The sequence below is a fragment of the Panicum virgatum genome, chromosome 4N, assembly GCF_016808335.1.
Source record: "Panicum virgatum strain AP13 chromosome 4N, P.virgatum_v5, whole genome shotgun sequence".
NCBI classification, from domain to species: Eukaryota; Viridiplantae; Streptophyta; class Magnoliopsida; order Poales; family Poaceae; genus Panicum; species Panicum virgatum.
The window spans coordinates 16,848,897-16,873,763 of record NC_053148.1 but is presented as its reverse complement, the minus strand read 5'-3'; the positions used below and the strand labels follow the sequence as shown (position 1 = coordinate 16,873,763).

The 24,867-nt window shown below is 50.2% G+C and overlaps 2 protein-coding genes across 6 annotated transcripts; one reads left to right on the top strand and one right to left on the bottom strand.

The window, feature by feature from the left end:
* Positions 1-624: 624 nt before the first annotated feature.
* Positions 625-22,898, bottom strand: LOC120670162. Of its 5 annotated transcripts, XM_039950226.1 has the most exons (7): positions 22,765-22,898; positions 22,316-22,681; positions 21,018-21,315; positions 3,165-4,447; positions 2,932-3,045; positions 2,422-2,573; positions 625-1,266 (listed from the first exon to the last, which is right to left on the bottom strand). In XM_039950226.1, the coding sequence occupies exons 2-7, from the start codon at positions 22,640-22,642 to the stop codon at positions 1,209-1,211; spliced, it is 2,232 nt and encodes a 743-aa protein (XP_039806160.1). In that variant the 5' UTR covers positions 22,643-22,681; positions 22,765-22,898; the 3' UTR covers positions 625-1,208. The 5 variants fall into 5 exon arrangements, with proteins under 5 accessions (XP_039806160.1, XP_039806161.1, XP_039806159.1 ...); XM_039950227.1 differs by having other exon boundaries at positions 3,165-4,312; positions 22,316-22,877; XM_039950225.1 differs by having other exon boundaries at positions 22,316-22,876.
* LOC120670164 (uncharacterized mitochondrial protein AtMg00810-like) lies at positions 18,271-21,334 on the top strand. The gene has a single exon (XM_039950231.1). The coding sequence runs from the start codon at positions 19,590-19,592 to the stop codon at positions 20,670-20,672; it is 1,083 nt and encodes a 360-aa protein (XP_039806165.1). The 5' UTR covers positions 18,271-19,589; the 3' UTR covers positions 20,673-21,334.
* Positions 22,899-24,867: the final 1,969 nt, after the last annotated feature.

Below are 24,867 nucleotides of genomic sequence, written 5' to 3'. Positions count from 1 at the left end.
GAAAACGTTACTGGAGGTCTTAATTGGATTGCTCTGTTCCTAGTTTCAAAGAAAAACCTTGTGGGTTTAGCTATTCATGTGCATTTGCAATGATTCGATGTGACTCATAGAGTTAGTATATGTATGAGTACGCACGATTTGGTTTATGGTCGGGTTCAAATTTTGAACCGACTAGACGGCTTCCTTGCACGACAAGAAGCTAATCAACTAAGTATCTCAGCTCCATGGTTGATGTCATAATGTCATGACAGACGACGTTCTTGTTGGGCCGAGCCCCAGCACGTCAGATTTTTTTCAAAAAAAAAAAAGCTTTAGGTCAGATAACTTCTGTTTCCGTGTAAAGTTTGTTGGTTTGGTCCCTTTCAATCGAAGTGGAGTTATGGAGAAGATTGGAAACGTTGGCAGCCACTTCAATGAGCTGTAGGATCTCAACGGACGACGGAGATGCAATGACCGCAGAATACAGTTAAGAAGCATGACGTGAAGAGGATCCGATTCGTTTAGCCCTCGGGGTTAGAAATAGGAAGTGGCCGGCCAAATTTCATCAGCCCAACATCTTGTACATCCAATTTGATTCGGTGCTATACATGACAACAGGTGAATGCAGGCGGCCACAGGTAAGGGTACGTTTGAAGCTGCTAAAATTAAATGCTAAACTTTAGCACCTATTAACACTCATATCTTTATCAAAAGTTTTTAAGTCTTAGCTAAACTTTAGTCCGCTCTGTTAGCATTTCTATTTGGATACACTAGTGCTAAAGTTTAGTACTTTCACCTATTAGCATTTGGACCCGAACGGGGCCTAAAACACCAAAACTCCGTCTAAGCAACCTGACAGCTTACAGACTTACATAACGCAACCTAATTACAGGGAGGAGGGATATAGCATATTATGGTACATAAGGAACATCTACGGATTGATATTAAATACAGCATAATAGGGCTCAGCAGCCTCTTCTTTCCACACTTCTCCCAAACTTTACAAGACCTGCCAAAGAGAAGTGGGAAAACCTCTTATCAATTGTTGCATGCATCGTAGCATGGAGCTGGGGTCAAAGAGTTAGGGTTGCATGAACAAAATCTGATGTCTGATTATCCCCGGAGCTCAAGTTTCAGATCAAGGCGATGGATCAAAAATCCGATTTAAGCTTCTCCCAGCATTTGACATTGGGACAACTCTTTCACATAAAAGACTGCCAGGAACCCATCTAATTGTCAACATTATAATCTTGATAGAAACTGCTTGTGGAATCATCATAGTTCCACCTGAAAAATAACGTCAATCAACCATGGTAATTAATTATACTGGTGTGAACTTTTGTAATGAATATCATTACAAGTTGGGGAGAAGGGGGGTGAAGAACCATTGCAGTAAAAGCATAAAAATTCCATGTGAGCCAAACAAAATTTGCATTGCTTTCTCATGGCAAATATTCAAACTAAACATATTCAACATCAAAAATAAAAGTTTGCAAATGTACATGTAGAAACGAACTATTGAAGTAACTTGTACTTTTAAATTAATATGGACCAAAACTTTTGTGTGGGGAAAAAGACTAGTTTAAGACAGGCGAAAACAACGGTGCAGGATTAAGAGCTTCCGAGGTAAACATCTTCTGTACTTAAACTGATGAATAAATGCCACTGGCCTCCCACTCATAGCCAAGGAACAGCTAACGGAGTCAACAGACTAAGCAAAATTAAGGCCAAACCAAAAATAATAACCACAGCAACAATCCTTGGATTGTTGTAGCATAGAGATTAGTTTCTTTTAATAAAACAAATAATTCAGAAGCAATGAAATCCCTAGGAGCATTGCAGCATAGTGATTAGTTTCTTTTTCTGATAGCAGAAGCTACTGAAGCAAATGTGATGACTCCTCCATCCTAAAAAGTAAGTCATTCTAACAATTTTATGATAGATTAATAAGGAGGTGAAATGACCTTATTTGCCCCCATCTATTAGCCATATTTAGCACTTATTGATTGTTGCATGCACATGCACATAAATGGGGTAAAGTGACTTGCTTTTTTGTGACAATTTTTAATCCTAGAATGACTTGTTTTATGGAACTGACGGAATATACTAGTGTATCAAAGCCAAATGGCAATGCTAGCAATGGTACTGGCAATGTCCTTGGCAAGGAGCCATCAAAAGTTAGCAACAAGATGGTAATGATATTGGTGATGGCATTGGCCGATAGTAGCCCCAAGAGCAACAATGCACAATCTCTGACATCAAAATGCAATAAAAGCTTAATGAATCCTTAGTTCTGTTGATGCGCAGGTTGACTGCATTGCATGGTAGCCTTGGACTCTTAAGCGACACTAGGGGTTAGGGGTTGGGCAACGAGTTTTGCAAATAAATACATTTGTTGACTAAATAAAGGTAATAGAAAATACCAAAAGATATGAAACAGACCTGCAGAAGAAAATCGGATGCAACCTACACACCGAACTATCTAACTGACATCTTCTCTTGGTCTCTTCTCTAAACTTGTCAACATGTAGTACTTCACAAGGGCCACAGATAGCAGACAATAATAAAATTCTATCATTGTTTGAACCATATACCTGCAAGAAGACACCAGCAATAAGCAAATCAAGAAGGTTATTAACATTTATCAAACTATCACAATAGGAACTATCCTCCTGCATGCGAAGCTTATAAGTATATACTACCACAAGACAAGTATGAGAAACATCCCATCTCAATAACTCGCAGAAGATTTTCATAGTATTAAGAATAAAATCTCTATACTTTGGTTGGTTTCTTGTTGATTTAATAATTGCATATTCATACACTATTATATAGTTGCTTATGTCATCTAAAAGAAGTATTGGCACATGTAAGGTTCCATAATACTTATCTTATCCAAAGTAACATTCCAATCATGGTTTGCAATTTCATCACAATAGTTTGTTGGCTCACCTCATCCTCTTCATCAATGCATGCTTTGCTAATAGATCCTGGAATGTCTGAGCCAAAGACATAGGGATTAACCATTGCCAGTTTAGAACCAGAGTCATGCTCTTCCCACAGTAACTGTAAGAAAAGGTAAAACAATTAACCTAGAATGCATTACCACGAGGGGACTGAGGCCTTTCAACATCATGGCATGCAATATGCAATGTAATTAAAGAGCACTAAGAAAGGAAATATACCTGCAGCTTGCACGGACCAGACTTGCCACCTTCAGAGGCAATCAAAATATGATCATGAAGATTGTATATTATGCCATCAATATTACAAGAGTTATAGTAAGTCTTGTTGTCAATAGATTTGAGGACATCACCAACCCAATCAACAATACTAGCTGTGCTGGAACCAACATATCCATTACGATCCCCTATAATTTCAGGCTCAGAACAATGATGTCCATTTAAAGTCACCCGATTATTGTTAGTGACTTCTTCTTGGCATAATTCATCAGTTGGTGCTTTGCTCTCAGAATTCTCTACAGAAGAAACAATGGAAGAATGGTACGCCTGCTTTATGCCTGAAATTTCTGTAGCCTGCAGGGTGGAATAATTCACTGGACTCGAAGAACTGCTCTTGATATGCATATGAGGCCTCCCAGAAAGACTGCCAGAACCATAAGTCAATGCTCCATTACTCCATACTTTGTTGCAGAATGTTGCAGTTTCTGTATGTATATCATCACAAGGTAGGCCATTTCCTTCCTTTTCTACAGATGAGGTTTCATCATGTTTAATGTCTTTTTGAGGTTCAGCACCAGATGGTGATTTAGAACCAGTAGCATCTAAAGCCAATGTACCACTCTTGCACACATTGCTGCCAACTTTGCTGGTGTTTTGATTGATAACAGTTCCATTTGCTCCTACATTTTTATTACTACTGCCATCCTTTTCAGTTGGGTTTTCTGCTGCTATCTGCGAAGGCTGTGCACCACTGATCATACAAGTCTTTGGAAAAGCAATAGCTCTTGTAACCTTGCCATATTTTGGAGGGAGGGATTGGCCCTTACTATGTAACACACATGTTGGACAATACCACTCAGGTTTTGGCACACTTTGTTTCCCATAATACTGAAGGCATTTTACGTGAGTGCCCCTCTCACAGGCATCGCAAACAAGCAAACTTCCCATATTGGTGATAGGAACTTTACATACCTGGCAGTCCAGTCTAGTATTCATATACTTAGTTGAAGGCACACAGCAGCTAGAGTGATTAGCAGGTTGGTGCAGAATCTGTTCAACGTTTTTTGCTATTGCCTTGTGATTGGAGAAGATTGTTTGCTTCTGAACAGAGAGCTCCCCCTTTGGAGCTTGAGATCCTATACCAACACTTCCTGTCACAGGGTAAATATCAGGTCTCTTTTCATCCACAGATTTCTCTGCTTGACTGGAACTCTGTAAGGAACTTCTTTTGGAATTATTAGCAGTGTGATGACCTGATTTATTTGACTGTTCAATAGTTTCTGCACCTACAGGTGACTTAGAGAAAAATATTTTCAGATACAGCAGTTCAAACTTTGACTACTAGTAATAAATTTATTTTATTACTATCTTTTCCATTCTCTTAGTTTGTGGCTCTTGTTGGGTATCTAGCCTACCCAAACTACCAAAAACTTTGTATCACTGTATAGAAGATTCAAAAGAATATGTCGCATTCAAAATTAAATGTACAGGAATGCCTATGTGTCGCATTCAAAAGAATATTTTTTCGCAAACAAAAGAAATCTTCCTCCACTTATCTGTTTTAACGTCTCTCCTATTAGGAGAATGGGTCAGAGATCACACAATTACTTTCTTCTTTTTTCTAAGTAAATAACAATGGTACTGTAATCAAACTAATATTTAGGATACAAGGAATGTCATGTGGGGGCTTGGGCCACCGCTGCAAGAAGCTGTTCGTCATCGAGGTGATCGGGTTCGACGACGACGAAGAGGTGGACGAGGAGATAGAGTGCCTGGCTCTCACGGGCGCCCAATACCAGCCGGGCATCTCACTGCACGCCGCCACCGGCGTTCGCGCGCAGGGGTGTCAAACCATGAAGGTCCACGTACGCGTCGGCGATGCCGTGGCAGTTGCCCTTCTGGACTCCGGCTCGTCGCACAACTACATCGACGTCCAGATGGAGCAGCGGGCGGGCGTCCACCTGACGGCGCACACTGGCCTATCGGTGGCGGTGGCAAACGGCGACCGCATCGCGTCCCCGGGGCGTGCCCTGGCCCAGAGCGTGCGCATCGGCGGGGAGGCGTTCGACATCGACCTCTACGCCCTCCCCCTCGGCGAGTACGACATGGTGCTCGGGGTTCAATGGCTGGGCACCCTTGGTCCCATCTTGTGGGACTTCGCGAAGCACACCATGGCGTTCAAGCGAAGCGGCGAGCGCGTGCTGTGGCGTGGCATCGACACCACGCCGGGGTTCTCCGCAGCGGCGCTCTCTGGGCCGGGCGACAACTGTTAGAAGCTCAATTTTCACTCTCATTGAGCTGAGAGGGTGACACTCAGTGTTGGGGAAATTTTCTGGGTTTTTTTCATTCACTCAAACACGATGCCATGCCTTCCAACGGGCTGTAGGGCAGCCAGCACACTAGTCTAAGATGCTCCTAAGGTGCTCAACGTGCTGCACAGGTACCATGCAAGGACCTGGGCTGCAGCATGCAAAGATGCTAGTCAAAAGAAAACTGAAACCTGTCCTAGATGCTGTCCTAGGTGGAGACCCACAAAGACCAAGATGACATAGACTTATTCCTTCATTCTCCCCCTAAGTCTTGTCCGTCGTTTTGTGGGAGGGTTGGACCATTCCGGTCCTGGACCATTCAACGTGCTGCACAGGTACCATGCAAGGACCTGGGCTGCAGCATGCAAAGATGCTAGTCAAAAGAAAACTGAAACCTGTCCTAGATGCTGTCCTAGGTGGAGACCCACAAAGACCAAGATGACATAGACTTATTCCTTCATTCTCCCCCTAAGTCTTGTCCGTCGTTTTGTGGGAGGGTTGGACCATTCCGGTCCTGGACCATTCAACGTGCTGCACAGGTACCATGCAAGGACCTGGGTTGCAGCATGCAAAGATGCTAGTCAAAAGAAAACTGAAACCTGTCCTAGATGATGTCCTAGGTGGAGACCCACAAAGACCAAGATGACATAGACTTATTCCTTCATTCTCCCCCTAAGTCTTGTCCGTCGTTTTGTGGGAGGGTTGGACCATTCCGGTCCTGGAGCAAAGCAACAAGGAACTTATCCTCCCAAGGGGCTTGGTGAGCAGATCCGCAAGCTGGTCCTTGGTGTTGATGTAGCCCGCCTTGATGCTTCCTTCGTCCAAGCAGCCTCGGATGAAGTGATACCTCACCCGGATGTGCTTGCTCCGTTCGTGGAAAACGAGGTTCTTCGTTAGGGCCAGAGCGGACTTGCTGTCCCCTCTCAGCTCCACCGCTTCAGTGTCTCTGCCAAGGAGATCACCAAGCAGTCGAGCAAGCCAGAGCGCCTGAGTCGAAGCAGTGGAGGCCGCTATGTACTCGGCCTCGCAGCTGGACAAGGCCACCACCTGCTGCTTGATCGACTGCCAGCTAACGAGGCACTCGCCGATGAAGAAGAGGATCTCGCTCGTGCTCTTGCTGGTGTCGATGTCGCCGGCGTGGTCGCTGTCGCTGTACCCGACAAAGTGTGCCGCCCCAGGGCACCTCGGATAGTGGAGACCGTGGTCGAAAGTCCCCGCAACATAGCGGATGATCCTCTTCACGGCCTGCTGGTGCTCCGTCGTCGGTCGCTGCATGAACTGACTAACGTAGCCGACGGAGAACGCCAAGTCCGGCCGTGTGTGGGCGAGGTAGCGGAGGCTCCCCACAAGGCGCCGGTACTGCGTAGCGTCCACCTCCTCCGTCGTGCTGTCACAGCTCAGCTTCAGCCGCTCCTCCATCGGAGTGAGGGCTGGGTTGCAGCCGGTGAGTCCAGCTAGCTCAACGACGCGCTTGGCGTAGGCGGTCTGTCGAAGTGTGATCCCGGAGTCGTCCTGGTGCACCTCGATCCCCAAGTAGAAGGAGAGAGGCCCCAGGTCGCTCATCTGAAAGGTGGCCTTCATCTCCTCCTTGAACGCCACCACCTCCGCATCCTTGGTGCCGGTGATCACAAGTCGTCGACGTAGACACCCACCAGTAGGGCATTGTCGCCATTGCCCCGCCGATAGATGGCCGCCTCGTGCGAGCTTTGCTCGAAGCCCATCCCCCTTGAGCGTGGAGTCCAGCTTGACGTTCCACACCCTTACGGCCTACCGCAAGCCATAGAGGGCCTTGCGCAGACGTAGCACCTTACCCTCCTTGCCGGGGATAGCGAATCCCGGCGGCTGGTGCACGTAGACCTCCTCCTTCAAGTCGCCGTTGAGGAACACCGACTTGACGTCCATGTGATGGACGCGCCAGCCCTCCTGGGCAGCCAGCGCAAGAAGTCGCACGGACTCCATCCGTGCCACGGGAGCAAAGGCATCGTCAACCTCCTCCTGCTTCACAAAACCTCGTGCCACCAGACGAGCCTTGTGCTTGATGATGGCACTGGCTTCATCCCTCTTCAGCTTGAACACCCACTTAAAGGTGATCGCACGGTGACCGCGAGGGAGATCGGCAAGCTCCCAGGTGTGGTTCTTCACAACCGCATCCATCTCCGACTGCATCGCGGCACGCCATGCCACGTGTCCCTCGGCCTCTTCGAAAGACCGAGGCTCGCCGTCGTCGCACGCGAGGTGCAACTGCGCCTCCAGGTCGTGAGGCACCAGACCTGGCGTCGGCTGATCGCCGAGAAGGTCCTCCATCGTGCGGTACCACAACGGCTCCCCGTCGTGGTACGCGTCGATGCGCTCCTCGTCGTGAGAGAGCGGAGTAGCGAACTCCACCGGGCTGTGCTCAGCATGAGCAGGAGCTGGAGTGCGTGGCGTCGCCGGCTGTGGTGGTGTAGCCGAGGAACTCGGCGCAGCCAGAGTCGTGGCTGGAGAGCGTGGTACCGCCGGTGTAGCAGGCGCCGGAGTCGGTGGAGGCTCGGGGACCGAGGTAGGCATGCTCGGCGAAGAAGAGCTGCCTACTCCCCCAGCTCCCTCGAAGTGGACGTACTCGACGGTGAAGTCGTCGTACGTCGGAGCCGAGCCGTCGTCCACTGTCTTGTCCCACGCTCATCCTCACCCTTCGTCGAACACAACATCGCGCGCCGTGCGCACACGCTGTGTCTCCGGGTCGAGAATGCGGTAGGCCTTCGAGCCCTCCGCGTAGCCGATGAACACTCCCGGAGTACTCCTGTCGTCGAGCTTGCCGATGTGGCCAAGCTCCTTGGCAAACGCGAGGCAGCCGAAGACCCGCAGGTGGGAGACCGCTGGCTTACGCCCATGCCAAGCCTCATACGGCGTCATGCCGTCGAGTGCCTTGTTGGGTGAGCGGTTGAGGATGTACACGGCCGTCACCACCACCTCTCCCTAGAAGACAGCCGGCATCCCCCTCTGCTTGAGGGCCCGGGCCATCCCCACAACCGTCTGGTTGCGCCGCTCGACGATGCCATTTTGCTGCGGGCTGTACGGCGCGGAGTAGTGGCGCTGGATGCCCTCATCCGCGCAGTACGCCGCGAACTCGCCCGCCGTTGTCGGTGCGCAGCACGCGCAACTTGCGGCCGCTCTCCGCCTCCGCAGCAGCCTGAGCACGCTTGATGGCGTCCGCAGCCTCTCCCTTGCTGCCGAGGATCATCACCGACATGTAGCGGGAGAGATCGTTGACGAGCAACAGAAAGTAGCGCCGTCCTCCTGGTGTGGCCGGTGTCACCGGGCCACACAAGTCCTCGTGCACGAGCTCGAGCCGCTCCTTGGCTCGGAAGCTCGCCTGCTGGGGGAAGGGGTGCCGCCTCTGCTTCGTCAGCACGCAGACGTCGCAGAGCTGCTCCACGTGGTCGAGGCACGGGAGGCCTCTCACCATCTCCTTGGCACCGAGCCGCTTCAGGGCCTCAAAGTGGAGGTGCCCAAAGCGCTCGTGCCACTGCCATGCCTCGTCGTCCCTGCGAGCTGCAAGACAAAGAGGTTGGGCCACCCCGACGTGGAGGATGTAGAGGCGGTTCTTCTCTTGAACCACCCTGGCGAGAAGCTGGCGACGATGGTCCCAGATGTGGAAGACCCCGCAGTCGATCACCACGCGTGAGCCGCTCTCATCGAGCTGCCCAAGGCTGATGATGGAGTTCCACAGCGCCGGGATGTAGTAGACTGCGGTGAGCATCCGATGCTCGCCGAACTTGGCGGTGAAAATCACGGAGCCCACGCCCTTGATCTCCACGGCGGAGGAGTCCCCAAACCTGACAGAGCCACCTACGTCGGTGTCCAGGTCGGAGAAGAACTCCCGCCGTCCGGTCATGTGGTGCGTGGCGCCAGAGTCGAGGTACCAGCCGTCGATCGTGTCGTCGTCGGAGCCATTGCCGAGGACTCGGGCACGCGGCTCGTCGAGGTGGAGTAGGGTGGCGGACGGTGCCTCGTCATCCGGCTGGGCCTCCGCGATATGGGCTTGGCCCCCACGGCTCCGCTGCGGGCAGTCCTTGGCCCAGTGGCCGGGCCTGCCACAGTTGTGGCAGGCGTCGTCTCGTGCCGCCTTGGGCCTGTCGGCGGCGCCGCCCTGAGCGCCTCCGCGGGCGGCGCCCTCGGCGCGCCCTCGTGCCCCGGCCTGGGCACCTCCGCGCCCCCTGCGCGGCTTGCCGCGCTTGCGGCCACCAGTCGAGGAAGAGGGCCCCCCTTCTTCCTGTCACCGCGCCAGGCCTCCCACTGCTCCTGAGTGAGTTGGAGCTTCCCGCCGATGGAGATACCTCCCGAGGGAGGTTGTGGCTCGTCGCTGTCGACGACCTTGAGGTGACCAATCGCCTCCTCGATCGTCATGGTGGAGAGGTCCAGCAGAGACTCGATCGAGCGAGCGGTCTGCCTGTACCTCTCGGGGACGCACCGGAAGAGCTTCTCGACAGCTCTCTCCTCGTCGTAGGTGTCGTCGCCGAACGTCACCATCTTCTGCAACAGTGTGTTAAGACGGAGAGCAAAGTCGTCGACGTCTTTACCTGGCTTGAAGGCCAGGTTCTTCCACTCCTTGCGAAGCGCCTGCAATGTGGACTTGCGGGCGCGGTCGCTGCCGATGCGAGCCGCAGCAATGGCGTCCCAAGCCTCCTTGGCAGTCTCCTTCTGCGAAAGCGAGAACTGCATCTCGAGAGGGACTGCGGCGATGAGCGCATCCAGCGCCCGACGGTCCTCGTCGTAGTCGACGTCGTCGTACTGGACGGCATCCCACATGTGCCGCACCTGGAGCCTCACCCTCATCACCGCAACCCACTCGACGTAGTTGGACTTGGTGAGGGTTGGCCACCCGCCACCGGGACCAACGTCCCGGACCACCGCCTGGAGGCCGTGGTAGCCGGGGGCGCCGCCGCGCGCGCCCCAGCCAGGAGCGCCGCCACCTCCCTGCGCGCCGCCGCCAGGGGCGCGGCCGTCGTCGTGCGCGCCGCCGCCAGGGGCGCCGCGCGCGCCCGTCCAGGCTGCCCCCCTGCGCTCGCGCCATAGGCTGCCGCCGCCGCGCCCGCGGGAGTGCGCGGCCGCCCACAGCGCCGTCCTCTGTCGCGCCGCTTCCCTCGCCAGCCGAAGCTCCGCGTCGGTGCTGTCACCGACGGAGACGGAGCTGCTGGCGCTGCTACCGCGCAGGGCCGCAGCATCCGCGGCTGCTGCGTGTGCGGCATCCGCGGCCGCCTCTGCCTCCACCTCCGCCCTCGCTGCTACTAGCTCCGCCGCCGCCAGCCTTGCTGCCCTTGCCGCCGCTGCAGCGGTCTTCGCTGCCGCTCGCTCGCGTTCCTTTGCCGCAGCGAGCTCGGCATCCTCCTGGAGCCGCGCGCTCGAGGCGACCGAGCGCCGAGACGGTCCTGCGGACATGGCGGGCCACAGGGGGGCTGCTGCGTGGGGACGAGCCTGCTTCAGACGAGCTGCTGCTCGTCTGCACAGGGGAGGAGGGAGGAGTAGAGGCTGCAGCAGGTGCTGCTACAGCTGCTGCTGCGCTAGCTGTTGCTACAGTTTGTGGCTGCTGCTGCGCTAGGGAGAGAGAAGAGCAGGAGATGTCCAACCTACAGGATAGTACGGCCCTGATACCAATTGTTAGAAGCTCAATTTTCACTCATTGAGTTGAGAGGATGAAACTCAGTGTTGGGGCAATTTTCTGGGTTTTTTTCATTCACTCAAACACGATGCCATGCCTTCCAACGGGAGGGGTGGCCACTCTTTTATACAAGGGCTGCAGGGCAGCCAACACACTAGTCTAAGATGCTCCTAAGGTGCTCAACGTGCTGCACAGGTACCATGCAAGGAGTTGGGCTGCAGCATGCACAGATGCTAGTCAAAAGAAAACTAAAACCTGTCCTAGATGCTGTCCTAGGTGGAGACCCACAAAGACCAAGATGACATAGACTTATTCCTTCAACAACCTCATGGACGCCCTCCTGGAGGAGTTTGCGGGACTGTTCGCGGAGCCCCAGGGACTCCCACTGCGCCGTCACCTCAGCCACCGCATACGTCTCAAGCGGGGCGTCGGTGCCGTGGCTGTCCGGCCCTACCGCTACGCGCACACGCAGAAAGACCAGTTGGAGCGACAGTGCGACGAGATGTTACGCCAGGGGGTCATCCGTCCCAGCTCGTTGGCCTTCTCCTCGCCGGCGCTCCTCATTCGCAAGCTGGACGGCACGTGGAGATTCTGCGTTGACTACCGCGCCCTCAACGACGCCACGATTAAAGACAAGTTTCCCATCCCGGTGGTGGAGGAACTTCTGGACGAGCTGCGCGGCGCCGTGTTCTTCACCAAGCTTGACATGAGATCTGGCTACCACCAAGTGTTGATGTTCCCGGAGGATGTGGAGAAGACGGCGTTCCATACTCACCAAGGGATCTTTGAGTTCTTGGTGATGCCATTCGGGCTCACCAACGCCCCGACGACGTTCCAAGCACTGATGAATGACGTGCTCCTGCCTTTCATACACAGATTTGTCCTTGTGTTTTTTGACGACATATTAATCTACAGCTCATCGTGGACGGAGCATCTCCGCCACGTTCGCACGGTTTTGCGCACCCTGCAGGATCACTAGCTCTTCCTCAAGAAGTCTAAGTGCGAGTTTGGGCGGTCATCGGTGGCGTACCTTGGCCATGTCATCTCCGCAGAAGGTGTGGCCATGGATAAGCAGAAGGTGCAGGCGGTGCTGGATTGGTCGCCTCCCAAGTCCCCGCGTGCTGTGCGCGGCTTCCTTGGGCTGGCGGGGTACTACCGCCGCTTCATCAGCGACTTCGGCACTATAGCAGCGCCGCTCACCGCGCTGCTCAAGAAGGAGGGCTTTAGGTGGAACGAGGAGGCCGCGTGCGCGTTCCAGACGCTCCAGCGCGCACTCACGACGGCGCCCGTGCTCCAGCTGCCGGCGTTCGACCGGGATTTCATCGTCGAATGCGATGCGTCGGGGTCCGGTTTTGGCGCGGTGCTTCACCAAGGCGCCGGGCCGATCGCGTTCTTTAGCAAGCCCATCGCGCCGCGCCACGCCAAGCTCGCTGCCTACGAGCGAGAGTTGATTGGGCTCGTCCAAGCAGTTCGACATTGGCGCCCGTACCTGTGGGGGCGCCGTTTCGTGGTTCGCACGGATCACCGGAGTCTTCGCTTCCTCCTCGACCAGCGCCTCACAACGATCCCGCAGCACCAGTGGCAAGCAAGCTGCTGGGGTTCGACTTCGTCATGGAGTACAAGCCGGGCGCCATGAATGTGGTGGCAGACGCGTTGTCTCGCCGCGACGAAGGGCAGGGGGAGCTGCTAGCACTTTCAGCCCCCCAGTTCTCCCTCTTCGATGACATCCGGCAAGAAATCAATGGGGACAGTGCCTTGTCCCAGCTATGTGATGCCATTCGGGGGGGGGGGTGCCAAACCGGTGCCTTGGTCTATGGTGGACGGCCTGATTATGTTCAAGGGGCGCGTTTATGTGGCGGCGACGTCGGCAGCGCGCCAAGCTATCCTGGAGCTCGTCCATGGCACGGGACATGAGGGCGTGCACAAGACGCTACACCGGCTGCGGGCTGATTTTCATCTTCCCAATGATCGTGTGGTGGTTCAGGATTTCGTTCGGGCGTGCTCCGTTTGCCAGCGTAACAAGGGTGAGCATCTCCACCCGGGAGGCCTTCTTTAGCCGCTGGGGGTCCCTACGGCGGTCTGGTCTGATGTGGCCATGGACTTCGTTGAGGCTATTCCCAAGGTGAACGGCAAGACGGTGATCTTGACAGTGGTGGATCGGTTCTCTAAGGCGGCTCATTTCATTCCACTGGGCCATCCTTACACAGCAACGTCGGTGGCTCGTGCGCTCTTCTCAGAGGTTGTTCGCTTGCATGGGATTCCCGCGTCCATTGTCAGTGATCGCGATCCGGTGTTTACAAGTGAGTTCTGGCGCGAACTCTTTCGCTTGGCGGGTGTAAAGCTGCAGATGACGTCTGCTTTCCATCCCCAGTCAGATGGTCAGTTGGAGGCGACACACAAGATAATAGCGATGTACTTGAAGTGCTTGACTGGTGATCGTCCACGTCAGTGGTTAGAGTGGCTGCCGTGGGCGGAGTTCTGCTATAATTCCTCGTACCAGCAGTCCATCAAGACCTCGCCCTTTGAGCTGGTGTATGGGAGACCTCCACCGTCCATTCGCTCTTATGTTCCTGGCGATGCGCGGCTGCCTGTAGTGGAGAAAGCCATGAAGGACAGAGATGAGTTCTTGTCTGAGGTTCGTGACCGTCTGGAACAAGCTCAACAGCAACACAAGGCAGCATGTGATCGCTATCACCGGGAATTGCAGTTTTCTCCAGGCGACTGGGTATGGCTACGGCTTCTCCATAGGCCGGTGGCGTCGCTGCAGGTGACAGGGCGGGGCAAGTTGGGGCCGAAGTTCTTTGGTCCTTTCCAGATTGTGGAGCACATTGGGGATGTGGCATACAAGCTTGCGCTGCCGGCTGGAGCACACATACATGATGTGTTCCATGTGGGTTTACTCAAGAAGTTCTATGGTGAGCCACCCTCTCAGACGCCACCATTACCTTTGGTTCAGCATGGCAGGGTGGTGGTTGAGCCCGAAGCAGTGATACGCGGCCGTCTAGCTCGTGGAAGGCGTGAGGTTCTCGTTCGGTGGAAAGGTGCTCCGGCTGCTAAGACCTCTTGGGTGGCGCTTGATGATTTTCGTGAGCAGTTCCCTCACTTCCAGCTCGAGGACGAGCTACTTCTCCAGGGAGGGAGAGATGTCATGTGGGGGCTTGGCTATAGCCGGCGCAGCAGGAAGCAACAAGCGGCCAGGGTTTAGAGTCCTAGTTTGTTAATTCAGGTTAGTTGGAGTTTGTTTAGGAGTCGGTTTGTGTAAGGCATTATATAAGCCAAGAATTAGGGAGGGAGAGTCGGGCTTTAGATCATATCCATCTGTAAGCCGCCGCCCTGCCTTCCTGGTGCGCCGTCGAGCCACCACAGCTCCGTCGCGCCGGCGAGGTCCAGGGCCGCGTCCTGTAACTTCGTTCAAGTATAATCTACGCCGTAATCCTTCCTCAAACACTATCATCCGTGACAAGGAATGTGTTAGTTAATTTAAAAATATGAATGCTGTGCGCCATTCGGAGATTAGCAGGCATGCATTGTCAAAAACATAGCTGTTACTGCATGGATTCTGAATAGCTAATCATGTAAGCAGGATATACTATCTCACTAGCCCAATAAATATGGGTAAATATATTGCAGTCCAAGGAGCACGTTACTTCTACTGTCTGTGCTCACTATGTTTAAGACTAAAAGTGTCAGATAATTGTATACAGCACAGAAGCCACCTGTTCTAACATCACATGCACATTTTCTAATTTATTTTTATATATTACAAAACATACAGACTTAACATACATGAGATGCCAATTTGCAAGATGTCATGGTGTACAATAAAAAAGTGTAAATATTTTTTATGCATGGCCATATTTTTGTGGGGACATATCAAGTGCCAAACACAAGCTATATGCGATCGTATTCATTTTTTGTTGTTGTTTTGGAGGCTCTCAACCTTCTACTTCAAGTTTATAAAATAAAAAACAAAGAGAAATAAATAAATTCACTGTGAAACTCATCTTGCTTTTTCTTTATTTTATTAATTTGTAGTCTGTCAGGATTTTACATTTTGTTTCTATGAATGAATTCCGCCTTAAACATAAAACTCATTCACAAGTAGTCATTTTACCAAATCGGAAGTAGATCTGGACCTAAAGCCTTCTCATAGTTATACATTAAACAGGGATGGTCTTAAGGACAGATTTGTTGTAGCATGGATAGTGGTGGGTGTTAGATGTATATGTATCTTTTGTATTTTCCCCATTGTATAAGGGGTTTTGTGCATATTTCCTAACACCTGTACATGTATATATTTGGGCCTAGAGCCCTCATGATAAATACAAGTGTTATTCATAACATGGTTCAAAGCCAGAGGTCTCGAGTTCGATTCTTGGTAGAGGCATCTTTTAAGTCCTCTGCTCCCTTCTTTATTTCCACATTTGCGTCTAGTTCCGGTTGCATGTGAGTGGGAGTGTTGTGAAGTATTAGTGGATTGCCCACCTCTTCTCAATAGCTTAAGCTTTTGGGTTCATTTGGTTGGTGCATAAAACCTAACATGGTATACAGAGCCAAAATTTAGGGTTAGGGTTTTCTGCGTCTCCCTACTCTCTCCTTTGCACGTTGCACTTGCGTGCAAGGGATCGGTTGCTTTGTTGTGCAACCTCTTTGTCGAATCCTTCGCTTGCCCACCTGTTCACCGGGATCTGCTGCGCCGCCGCCGCTGGGATCTTCCGGGGCCGTGCCGCGCAGTCATCTTCCGTGGCCGCGCCGCCGCCGTCATCTTCTGTGGCCGCGCCGTCGCCGTCCTCCGCCGGCCGCCGCCGCAGTTCCGCCCGCCCCCGCGTGGTCGCGCAACTGCTTCCTCCACCGGCCGCTGTTGCCATCTCACCCGTGGTTGCTACGCCCGCTGGGATCTGCCTGGAGGTGCTCTCGCCGGGAGGGACGGGTCACCGTCAGGACCTCTGCTCCTGCGCGACTCTGTTTTCTTCCGTGCGTTTGTTCCTTTGATTTTTTTTCCTTTCTTTCTCTTGCGCCAGGATTTTTCTTCCGTGTGCTGGTTCCTCTGTTTTGGTTGCTCGGTTGATTTCAATCGAGAGCTACAGGGGTAATCCTTCCGTGTAAAAAAAAAGAGGACTACTGTTGTGATCTGGTGGTTGCTGTCGACTCATTTTTGTCGTTTGCTTTTGCTCCGGACTCGTCAGTAGGGTACTTGTAAAAAAAAAAACTGCTGCTGCCGCCGCTTTCATTTGCGCTCTCGCCGTCGACCGCCGCTTTTCCTTTGCGCTCTCGCCGTCACCAGTTGCTGTTTGGGATGTCGTCCTCTTCCGCTCCGTCGTCTGGTGGTGTGCAGATTACACGATGTCCGGTGCTTTTCAATGGCACTAACTATCGTGATTGGGTTCCTCGCTTCCGATGGCACATGCGTGGTCTTCGTCTTTGGGAGTTTATTACTAGTGATATACCCTGTCCATCTCCTCCTATTGTTCCTGTCAAGCCTACTATTCCTGATAAGGCTACTGATGATGTGAAGACAAAAATGCTTGATGATGATGATGCCAGTATGGAGTCCTATGTGTCTCAGTTTGCTGCATACAAGGCATGGTTGGATGAGGATGCTCGTGCTGGTGCTGTTCTTGCTGCTAGTATGGAGGAGCAGATTTCTGCAGATATTGTTGGTTTTGAGCATGCACATCAGATGTGGGCTTTTCTTCGTGAGCGTTATGAGCCTACTGGTCAGTCTACCTATATTGCTGCTCTACGTCAGGAGCAGCTCTTGCGCCAGGGTGATTCTACAGTTGATGATTTCTATGCTCAGATGTCTGCAGTGTGGCGTTAACTTGATTCTATTGGTCCTCCACTATCACCCAGCACTTGTGACTCGTGTAAGGCTCAGAAGGTTGCTCTGGAGACTAGGCGCACTTATGACATTTTGAGTCGTCTTCGTGATGAGTTTGAGCAGCTTCGAGCTCAGTTGGTCTCTCGTGTGCCTTGTGTTTCTCTGATGGAGGCTCTTGCTGCTGTTCGTAATGAGGAGCTTTGTCTTCGCAGTGCTGGTCTATTGCAGTCTTCATCTTCTTCAGTATTGGCTGCTCGGTCTTCTTCGTCTACAGCTGTCACCCCTCCACCTAAGGCGCCTCTTTCATCAGCGTCTTCTTCTGAGGGAGGAGGGGGTGGTCGTCTTCACTGTGGCTATTGTGGTAAGAAAACTCATGTGGAGGCATTTTGCTTCAAGAAGAAGAAAGATCAGTCTCGCCGACGTGGTAGTGGTCGTGCTTCACAGGGTACAAGTAGTGCTGGTGGTTCTGATACTGGAGACACTCAGCGGAGTTCTGCTGGTTCTGAGGCACAGGAGATGCTCATGTTACTTCGTCGCCTTGCTGCCTCTGCGCCATCGGGAGCTGCTGGTTCTGTTACTCAGTCCTCTGCACAGTCAGATGCTGCTACTGCTTCTCAGTCTTCTTCAGGTAATTTTCCTTGGATTCTAGATTCTAGTGCTTCTTTTCATATGACTCCTGATCGCACCAGTCTTTCTTCCATTAGCACACCATCTATTCCTATCACTGTTCACACTGCGGATGGATCGTCTCTCTCTGTTGCAGGGCAGGGAACTCTTTTGTCTCCCTCTTTTCATGTCCTGTTGTTTCTTATATTCCCAAACTAACCATGCAGCTTATCTCTGCTGGCCAGCTCACTGATCATGGTTGTCGTGTGATTCTTGATTCTGACTCTTGTGTTCAGGACCGCACGGGTCTCCTGGTTGGTACTGGCCCTCGTCGGCGTGATTCTCAGCGTCTTTGGGAGCTTGACTGACTTCGTCTTCCTTCCGCTGCCTCTGCCAGTCTTGTTGGGTCTGCTGCATCTACATCATCCACATCATCTTTTGCTCAGTGGCATCATCGCTTGGGACATCTCTGTGGTTCGCGTCTGTCTACGCTCGTTCGTCGTGGTCTTTTAGGGTCAGTCTCTGGTGATGTATCTCTAGAACAGTGTCAGGTTTGTCGTCTAGGAAAACAGCTCCAGCTTCCTTACTATTCTAGTGATTCGGTGTCGAAACATCCTTTTGATCTTATTCATTCTGATGTATGGGGTCCGGCTCTCTTCGTTTCGAAAGGAGGCCATAGATATTATATCATTTTTATAGATGATTTTTCTCGCCACACATGGATTTACTTTATGAAAAATCGTAGTGAGGCTTTGTCTATCTATAAAAATTTTGCGATCATGATCCGTACTCAGTTTGATACTCCTATTAGGGTCTTTCGTGCTGATTCTGCTGGGGAGTATTTATCTGGAGCGCTTAGTCAGTTCCTTTCTGAGCAAGGCACTCTTGCTCAATTCTCTTGTCCTGGTGCTCATGCTCAGAATGGTGTTGCTGAGCATAAGCATCGTCATTTGCTTGAGACTGCTCGTGCTCTTATGATTGCTTCTTCTATTCCACCCCATTTTTGGGCTGAAACTATTTTCACTGCCACTTATCTGATTAATATTCAGCCTTCATCCTCTCTTCATGGTGGGATTCCGTATGAGCGTCTTTGTGGCAAGCTCCCTGACTATTCTTGTCTTCGTCTTTTTGAATGTGTGTGCTATGTGCTTCTTGCACCTCGTGAGCGCACTAAGTTGACCGCTCAATCTGTTGAGTGTGTTTTCTTGGGATATAGTGCTGAGCATAAGGGGTATCGTTGTTGGGATCCTGTTGGCCATCGGATAAGGGTTTCACGGGACGTTACTTTTGATGAGTCTCGTCCTTTTTATCCTCGTCCTTCTCCTGATGCTTCTCATATATCTATCATTGAGCCACTCTCTTTTCTACTATTTCCTGATACTCCTATTGCCCCTCCACACCTAGTGCCTTCCTCTGAAGTTTCTGTTGAGTCTCATGTAGTTCCTTCACCTGTGGAGCCTTCTTCTATGGCTCCTTCATCTGTGGTCCCTTCTTTTTCAGAGGATATTTCACCGGTTCCTGTGGGCACTGCTTATGACAGTAAACCGCCTGTCACACGTGTTTACACACGTACTCGGCGGATTGCGAAACCATCTTCTGATGCGTCATCTCCTTTTGATGAGCCATCTACCTCTGTTGCACCTTCTCCTCTTGATGATTCATCTTCTTCTGATGTATCATCTCTTCATGATGAGACAGCTTCTGCTGTGGGTTCTACACGGTATGCTCTTCGTGATCGGCAATCGATTCGGCCTCCAGATAGGCTTGGATTTGCGGGTACTGTTCTTTCTGAGCCTACTTCTTACCGTGATGCCATTCATCATCAGGAATGGCAGCATGCTATGGCAGAGAAGATTGCTGCTCTTGAGCGCACTGGCACATGGGATCTTGTTCCTATTCCCGCACATGTCCGTCCTATCACTTGTAAGTGGGTTTACAAGGTTAAGACCCGCTCTGATGGTTCTCTTGAGCGCTACAAAGCTCGTCTTATAGCGCGTGGTTTTCAGCAAGAGCATGGTTGAGACTATGATGAGACTTTTGCACCTGTGGCTCATATGACCACGGTTCGCACTCTCCTTGCTGTGGCTTCTGTTCGTGAGCGGTCTATATCTCAACTTGATGTGAAGAATGCCTTTCTTAACGGTGAACTCCGTGAGGAAGTGTATATGCAGCCACCACCTGGGTATTCGGTCCCTGAGGGTATGGTTTGTCGTCTTCGTCGCTCGCTTTATGGCCTCAAGCAAGCTCCTCGTGCTTGGTTTCAACGTTTTGCCTCTGTGGTCACTGCTGCTGGCTTTTCTGCCAGTACTCATGATCCTGCGCTCTTTGTTCACACTTCCTCTCGTGGTCGGACTCTTCTCATTCTTTATGTTGATGACATGATCATCACAGGAGATGATCCTCAGTTTATTGCCTTTGTGAAGGCACGTCTCAATGAGCAGTTTCTTATGTCTGATCTAGGTCCTCTCCGTTACTTTCTTGGGATCGAGGTTTCTTCCACACCTCAGGGTTTTTATCTGTTTCAAGAAAAGTACATTCAGGATCTTCTTGATCGTGCTTCTCTCACTGACCATTGTACTGTAGAGACTCCCATGGAACTTAATGTTCATCTTCGTGCCACTGATGGGGAGCTTCTTGCAGATCCCACTCGTTATCGTCATATTGTTGGGAGTCTTGCCTATCTTGGTGTTACTCATCCTGATATCTCATATGCTATACATATCCTGAGTCAGTTTGTGTCTGCTCCCACTCAGCTTCACTATAGTCATCTCCTTCGTGTTCTACGTTATCTTCATGGGACCATATCTCGTCGCTTGTTCTTTCCATGCTCCAGCTCTTTACAGCTTCAGGCATATTCTGATGCTACTTGGGCTAGTGATTCCTCTAATCGTCGATCTCTTTCTGCTTACTGTGTTTTTCTTGGTGGTTCTCTCATTGCTTGGAAGACTAAGAAGCAAGTAGCAGTTTCTCGTTCGAGTGCAGAGGCTGAGTTGCGAGCTTTGGCTCTTGTGACAGCAGAGGTTACTTGGCTGCGGTGGTTGCTTGAGGATTTTGGTGTTTCTGTTTCTGGGCCGACTCCTCTTTTGTCTGACAGTACAGGTGCCATCAGCATTGCTCGTGATCCGGTGAAGCATTAGCTTACTAAACACATTGGTGTTGATGCTTCATATACACGAGCACAGGTACAAGATGATGTCATTATTCTTCAGTATGTGCCTTCAGAGCTTCAGTTGGCAGATTTCTTTACGAAGGCACAGACCCGAGTTCAGCACAGGTTCTATCTCTCCAAACTCAGTGTCGTTGATCTACCTTGAGTTTGAGGGGGGGTGTTAGATGTATATGTATCTCTTGTATTTTCCCTATTGTATAAGGGGTTTTGTGCATATTTCCTAACACCTGTACATGTATATATTTGGGCCTAGAGCCCTCATGATAAATACAAGTGCTATTCATAATAGTGGGATATAAAAGCTTGTCGGTACCTCCATTGTATGTGAAATTTGAACCCTTAACAATTTCCATTTTGACATCTGCAGAGCCAACAGGTGGCAGTGAAACAGCTGAATGAATGTTAGGTGATTTTATAGAAGATGCTCCTGTTACTGTTCCATTTAGCAAGGGCTGCTTCGAGATAACTGGGGATGTCACTGGGGTTGACAGATTCCTGGGTGATCCAGTGGTGACCTTAGAAGCTGCATGCTGGAATCCATTTTTTGCACTTGAGGCTGTCATTTTAGGCACAGTAGTTGAAGGGACGAGAGCTTCCTTCCCTTCTTCCATCTACTTATGGGAAAGGAAAGGAAAGGGAATAAAGGATCAATGAAGATGCATAAAACTTATTTTGCATAATCTGAGCTGATAACAGTACAATTCAACTAGATTACAGTGTATGTGACACATTAGCATGTTTGAACTACTGCAATGCGAGAATACACCTCCTTACTTAGAGCTCTATCATAAAAAATAAGGGAATCAAATGGAACAAAAAAAAACTCAAAAATACTAGCAAGTCAAGAAAAAAATCCATTCTTCCCATTATCCCGTTTTGTCATGCGATGCGCGTATCCCTTTTTGTAGAAGGTTCCTTTTGTAGTATACATGCTCATAAGGTGCAGATTCATAGTATAACATATTGATACGGAATACTCTATCGAGCCTTCAGCCCATGAATTGCAACGTATGTCATGCTCATCTCTTGGTTAGCATACAATGCATAGTAAATGAAAAAGAAAACGTATGTCAGTTTTAGTATATCACAGATTCAAGGCCCTGCGTATCACACATGGGCATAAAGTCGACACCGTATACTATACTTATCACTATATGACATTGTTATTATGTCGATAAGAAAAACTAGCTGTTATTGCAACTCGTAGCATCATATCAGATACGGCACAAGGTAGGGGTGTTAATTGGTGACCCTTAGATGCACCTCCAACCCTATTTAGTTCAAAATTTTGTACTACTTCTCCGAAATGAGATCTCAATTTGAAAAATTAGTACAAAACTTTGAACTAAATAGGGTTGGAGGTGCACCTAAGGGTCACCAATTTGCACCTCTAGCACAAGGCGAAGCTAAATAACTGAATCAAGGCCCCGTGTATCGCTCATGCACACAAGTCTTGGCCTGGTGGCGTGGCAGCAGGTTTACTCATCCATCTCAGCATATAGGCTATGCATAATCTGAGGGTAACTATCCAAATCAAGGGTACACACGGTGCTGCAGGGGAATAGAGTGAGCGCTGAATGAATGATCAGAGACGAGGCGTCAGCGCCAAACCTTGCGCTTGGTGAGGAGGACCCTGTGGGCGATGGAGGCCTTGCGCGGGCGGAATCCCACCCCGGCGGGGTCCCTGGGCCGGGTGAGCCCGAGGTCCTCGACGAGCGCGCGAACCGAATCGGTCGTGAAGAGCTCCCTGGGCCGGAGCTCCACCTCCCCCGCCACCACGGCGGCGAGCGCTCCCCGGGCCTCGGCGGCGAGCGCGCGCTCCGCCGCCGTCGGGGCCCGCCCGCCCCGCGCCTTCCCGGCGCCCGCCAGTACCATCACGATCTCCGCCACCCGGCCCAGCTCCCCGCCCCCACGCCGCCGCTTCTGCCCGACCCCCATCGCGCGCCCGCGGCGGGGTGAAGGCGGAGGTGCGAAACCCTAGGTGAAGGAATCGGGAAGCGGGGAGTGAGGAGAGGTTTGGGAAGGTTCCGGAGCTGAGGCGGGGAATTTCGATTGCTTGCCTGGAGCGTGTGACGCCTGCTTGGAAGAGACGAGGGAGGTGGCGGCGGGAATTTGCGGGGGGGGATCGAAGGCAGCAGGCAGCAGCGACGCCGACGCGCGAGGAGACGGGAACAGTAGGGTACGAGGCACTTGCTGTCTTACGTGTGTCTACTTTCTCCTACTCCCACCGTACTAAAAATATAGTATAACTCTCGTTTTCTTAGATAAACAATTTCATATTAATTAATTTTGTAAAAAGTTACTAATATTTATATCTTTAAATATTTTTAGTATAAAAATATGTTCCATGATTAATTTATAATATTTATTTGTGACAAAAAATATTAATATTATTTTGCAAAAAAATTATTAAATTTCGAATTATTTAACTCTTTCAAAAGCGAGAGTTGTATTCTTTTGGACGGAAGAAACAATTGGGTTGAGGTGCTGAGTAGGTAATTCGTAAACTGATCTCACCACCTCCCCTAGAAAAGTAAAAAAAATAATAAAAAGTTAGACTAGTGAAGTGAAACTGTTACAAACGGACGATAAAGAAACGATGAAGAAGAACAAACCAATTACAGGACACGAGATTTAACGTGGAAAACCATCCCAAGGTGGAAAGGAAAAACTACGGCGCCATCCAGCAAATCTTCACTATATCGAGTGTTGTTACAAATGTCAGAGATTTACAAGGATTTTCCTATTCGAATAGCGAGTTACAAGAGATATGTATAATGGTGAAACTCTAATGGGCTATACGATCCATACCGTGGGGGGCGAGCCCCCCGCACCCCCAGGCGCCCCCAGGTGCAGGCATCCAACACAAATGGGCCACTTCGGCCTCCACTTCGCTCCGTCCAAAGTTGGCCTTTATACGTGTACAACTGAATTTAGATCACAACTCAATAAACTCCACCTTAAAACAAATTCCTTCTTGTAGCATAAACCAAAACCTTCACTCTGAACACACCAAAGAAAATACTTTCGGCGCCAAACAGCCTCTTGGGCTAAATTATTATACCAACTAAATTTGAGCAGAGCTCAAACTTAGCAACAGAAACTGATTTTGTCGTCATATCAGCAGGATAATCATGAGTGCTTATCTTACATACCTTTAGCTTATCTTGTGTGACCACATCACAAACATAATGATACTTGATACCAATGTGCTTTGTCCTTTCATGAAACATCTAATCTTTAGTGAGACATATGACACTTTGACTATTACAGAACATGTTAATGCAAGAATCCTCTCCACAAAGCTCTGCAAACAATCCTTTCAGCCAAATTGACTCCTTACATGCTTCAGCAATAACCATGTATTCTGCTTCAGTGGTAGACATAGCAACAATAGGCTGCAATGTTGCCTTCCAACTCACGGCACAACTATAATTAGTGAATACATAACCTGTGAGTGCCCTTCACCTATCCAAATCAGCAGCAAAATCTGAATTCACATAGCCAATAAGTCCCCTATCGGTCCTGCCAAATTTCAAACAAGCATATGCTGCGTCTCGGAGGTACATGAAAATCCACTAAACAACATTCCAGTGTTCTTTACTAGGGCTGTTCTTTACTAGGGCTAGACATGTATCTACTAACCAAACTCATAGCATAGGATAAATCCGGACGAGAGAAAACCATGTATATATCAAAGAACTAACATCACTAGAATATGAAATCCTTGACATGTATCCAGTATCCTCATCAGTACTAGCACACTGTATGGCTGATAATTTAAAATGAGATGCAATAGAAGTACTAGCCGGTTTTGCATCATGCATGTTGAAATGCTGAAGAACCTTCTTAATGTAATTTTGCTGACTAAGAAATAATAAACCAGAATTTCGGTCTCTAGTTATTTTCATACCTAGAATTTTCTTAGCAGCACCAAGATTCTTCATGTCGAACTCACTACTCAACAGTTTCTTCAATATAGTGATTTCTTCCCTGCTCTTGGCAGCAATCAACATATCATCAATATATAACAACAAGTTTATATGTGATCTATCAACAAACTTAATGTATACACAGCTACCATAATCAAACCTATTATACCACTGACGAGGAGATTGTTTCAAACCATATAAAAATCTTCTCAATTTGCAAACATAATTTTC

Bases quoted from the DNA above. Each gene is read 5' to 3' on its own strand.
- LOC120670164 (XM_039950231.1), top strand. From the start codon at position 19,590: ATGACCACGGTTCGCACTCTCCTTGCTGTGGCTTCTGTTCGTGAGCGG.
- LOC120670162 (XM_039950226.1), bottom strand. From the start codon at position 22,642: ATGGGGGTCGGGCAGAAGCGGCGGCGTGGGGGCGGGGAGCTGGGCCGG. The intron at 4,448-21,017 runs GTACCGACAAGC...AGTCACCTGTAG, and splicing joins AAATTTCACATACAATGGAG to GTGCAGAAACTATTGAACAG. The intron at 3,046-3,164 runs GTATATTTCCTT...CTTTTCTTACAG, and splicing joins CTGGTCCGTGCAAGCTGCAG to TTACTGTGGGAAGAGCATGA.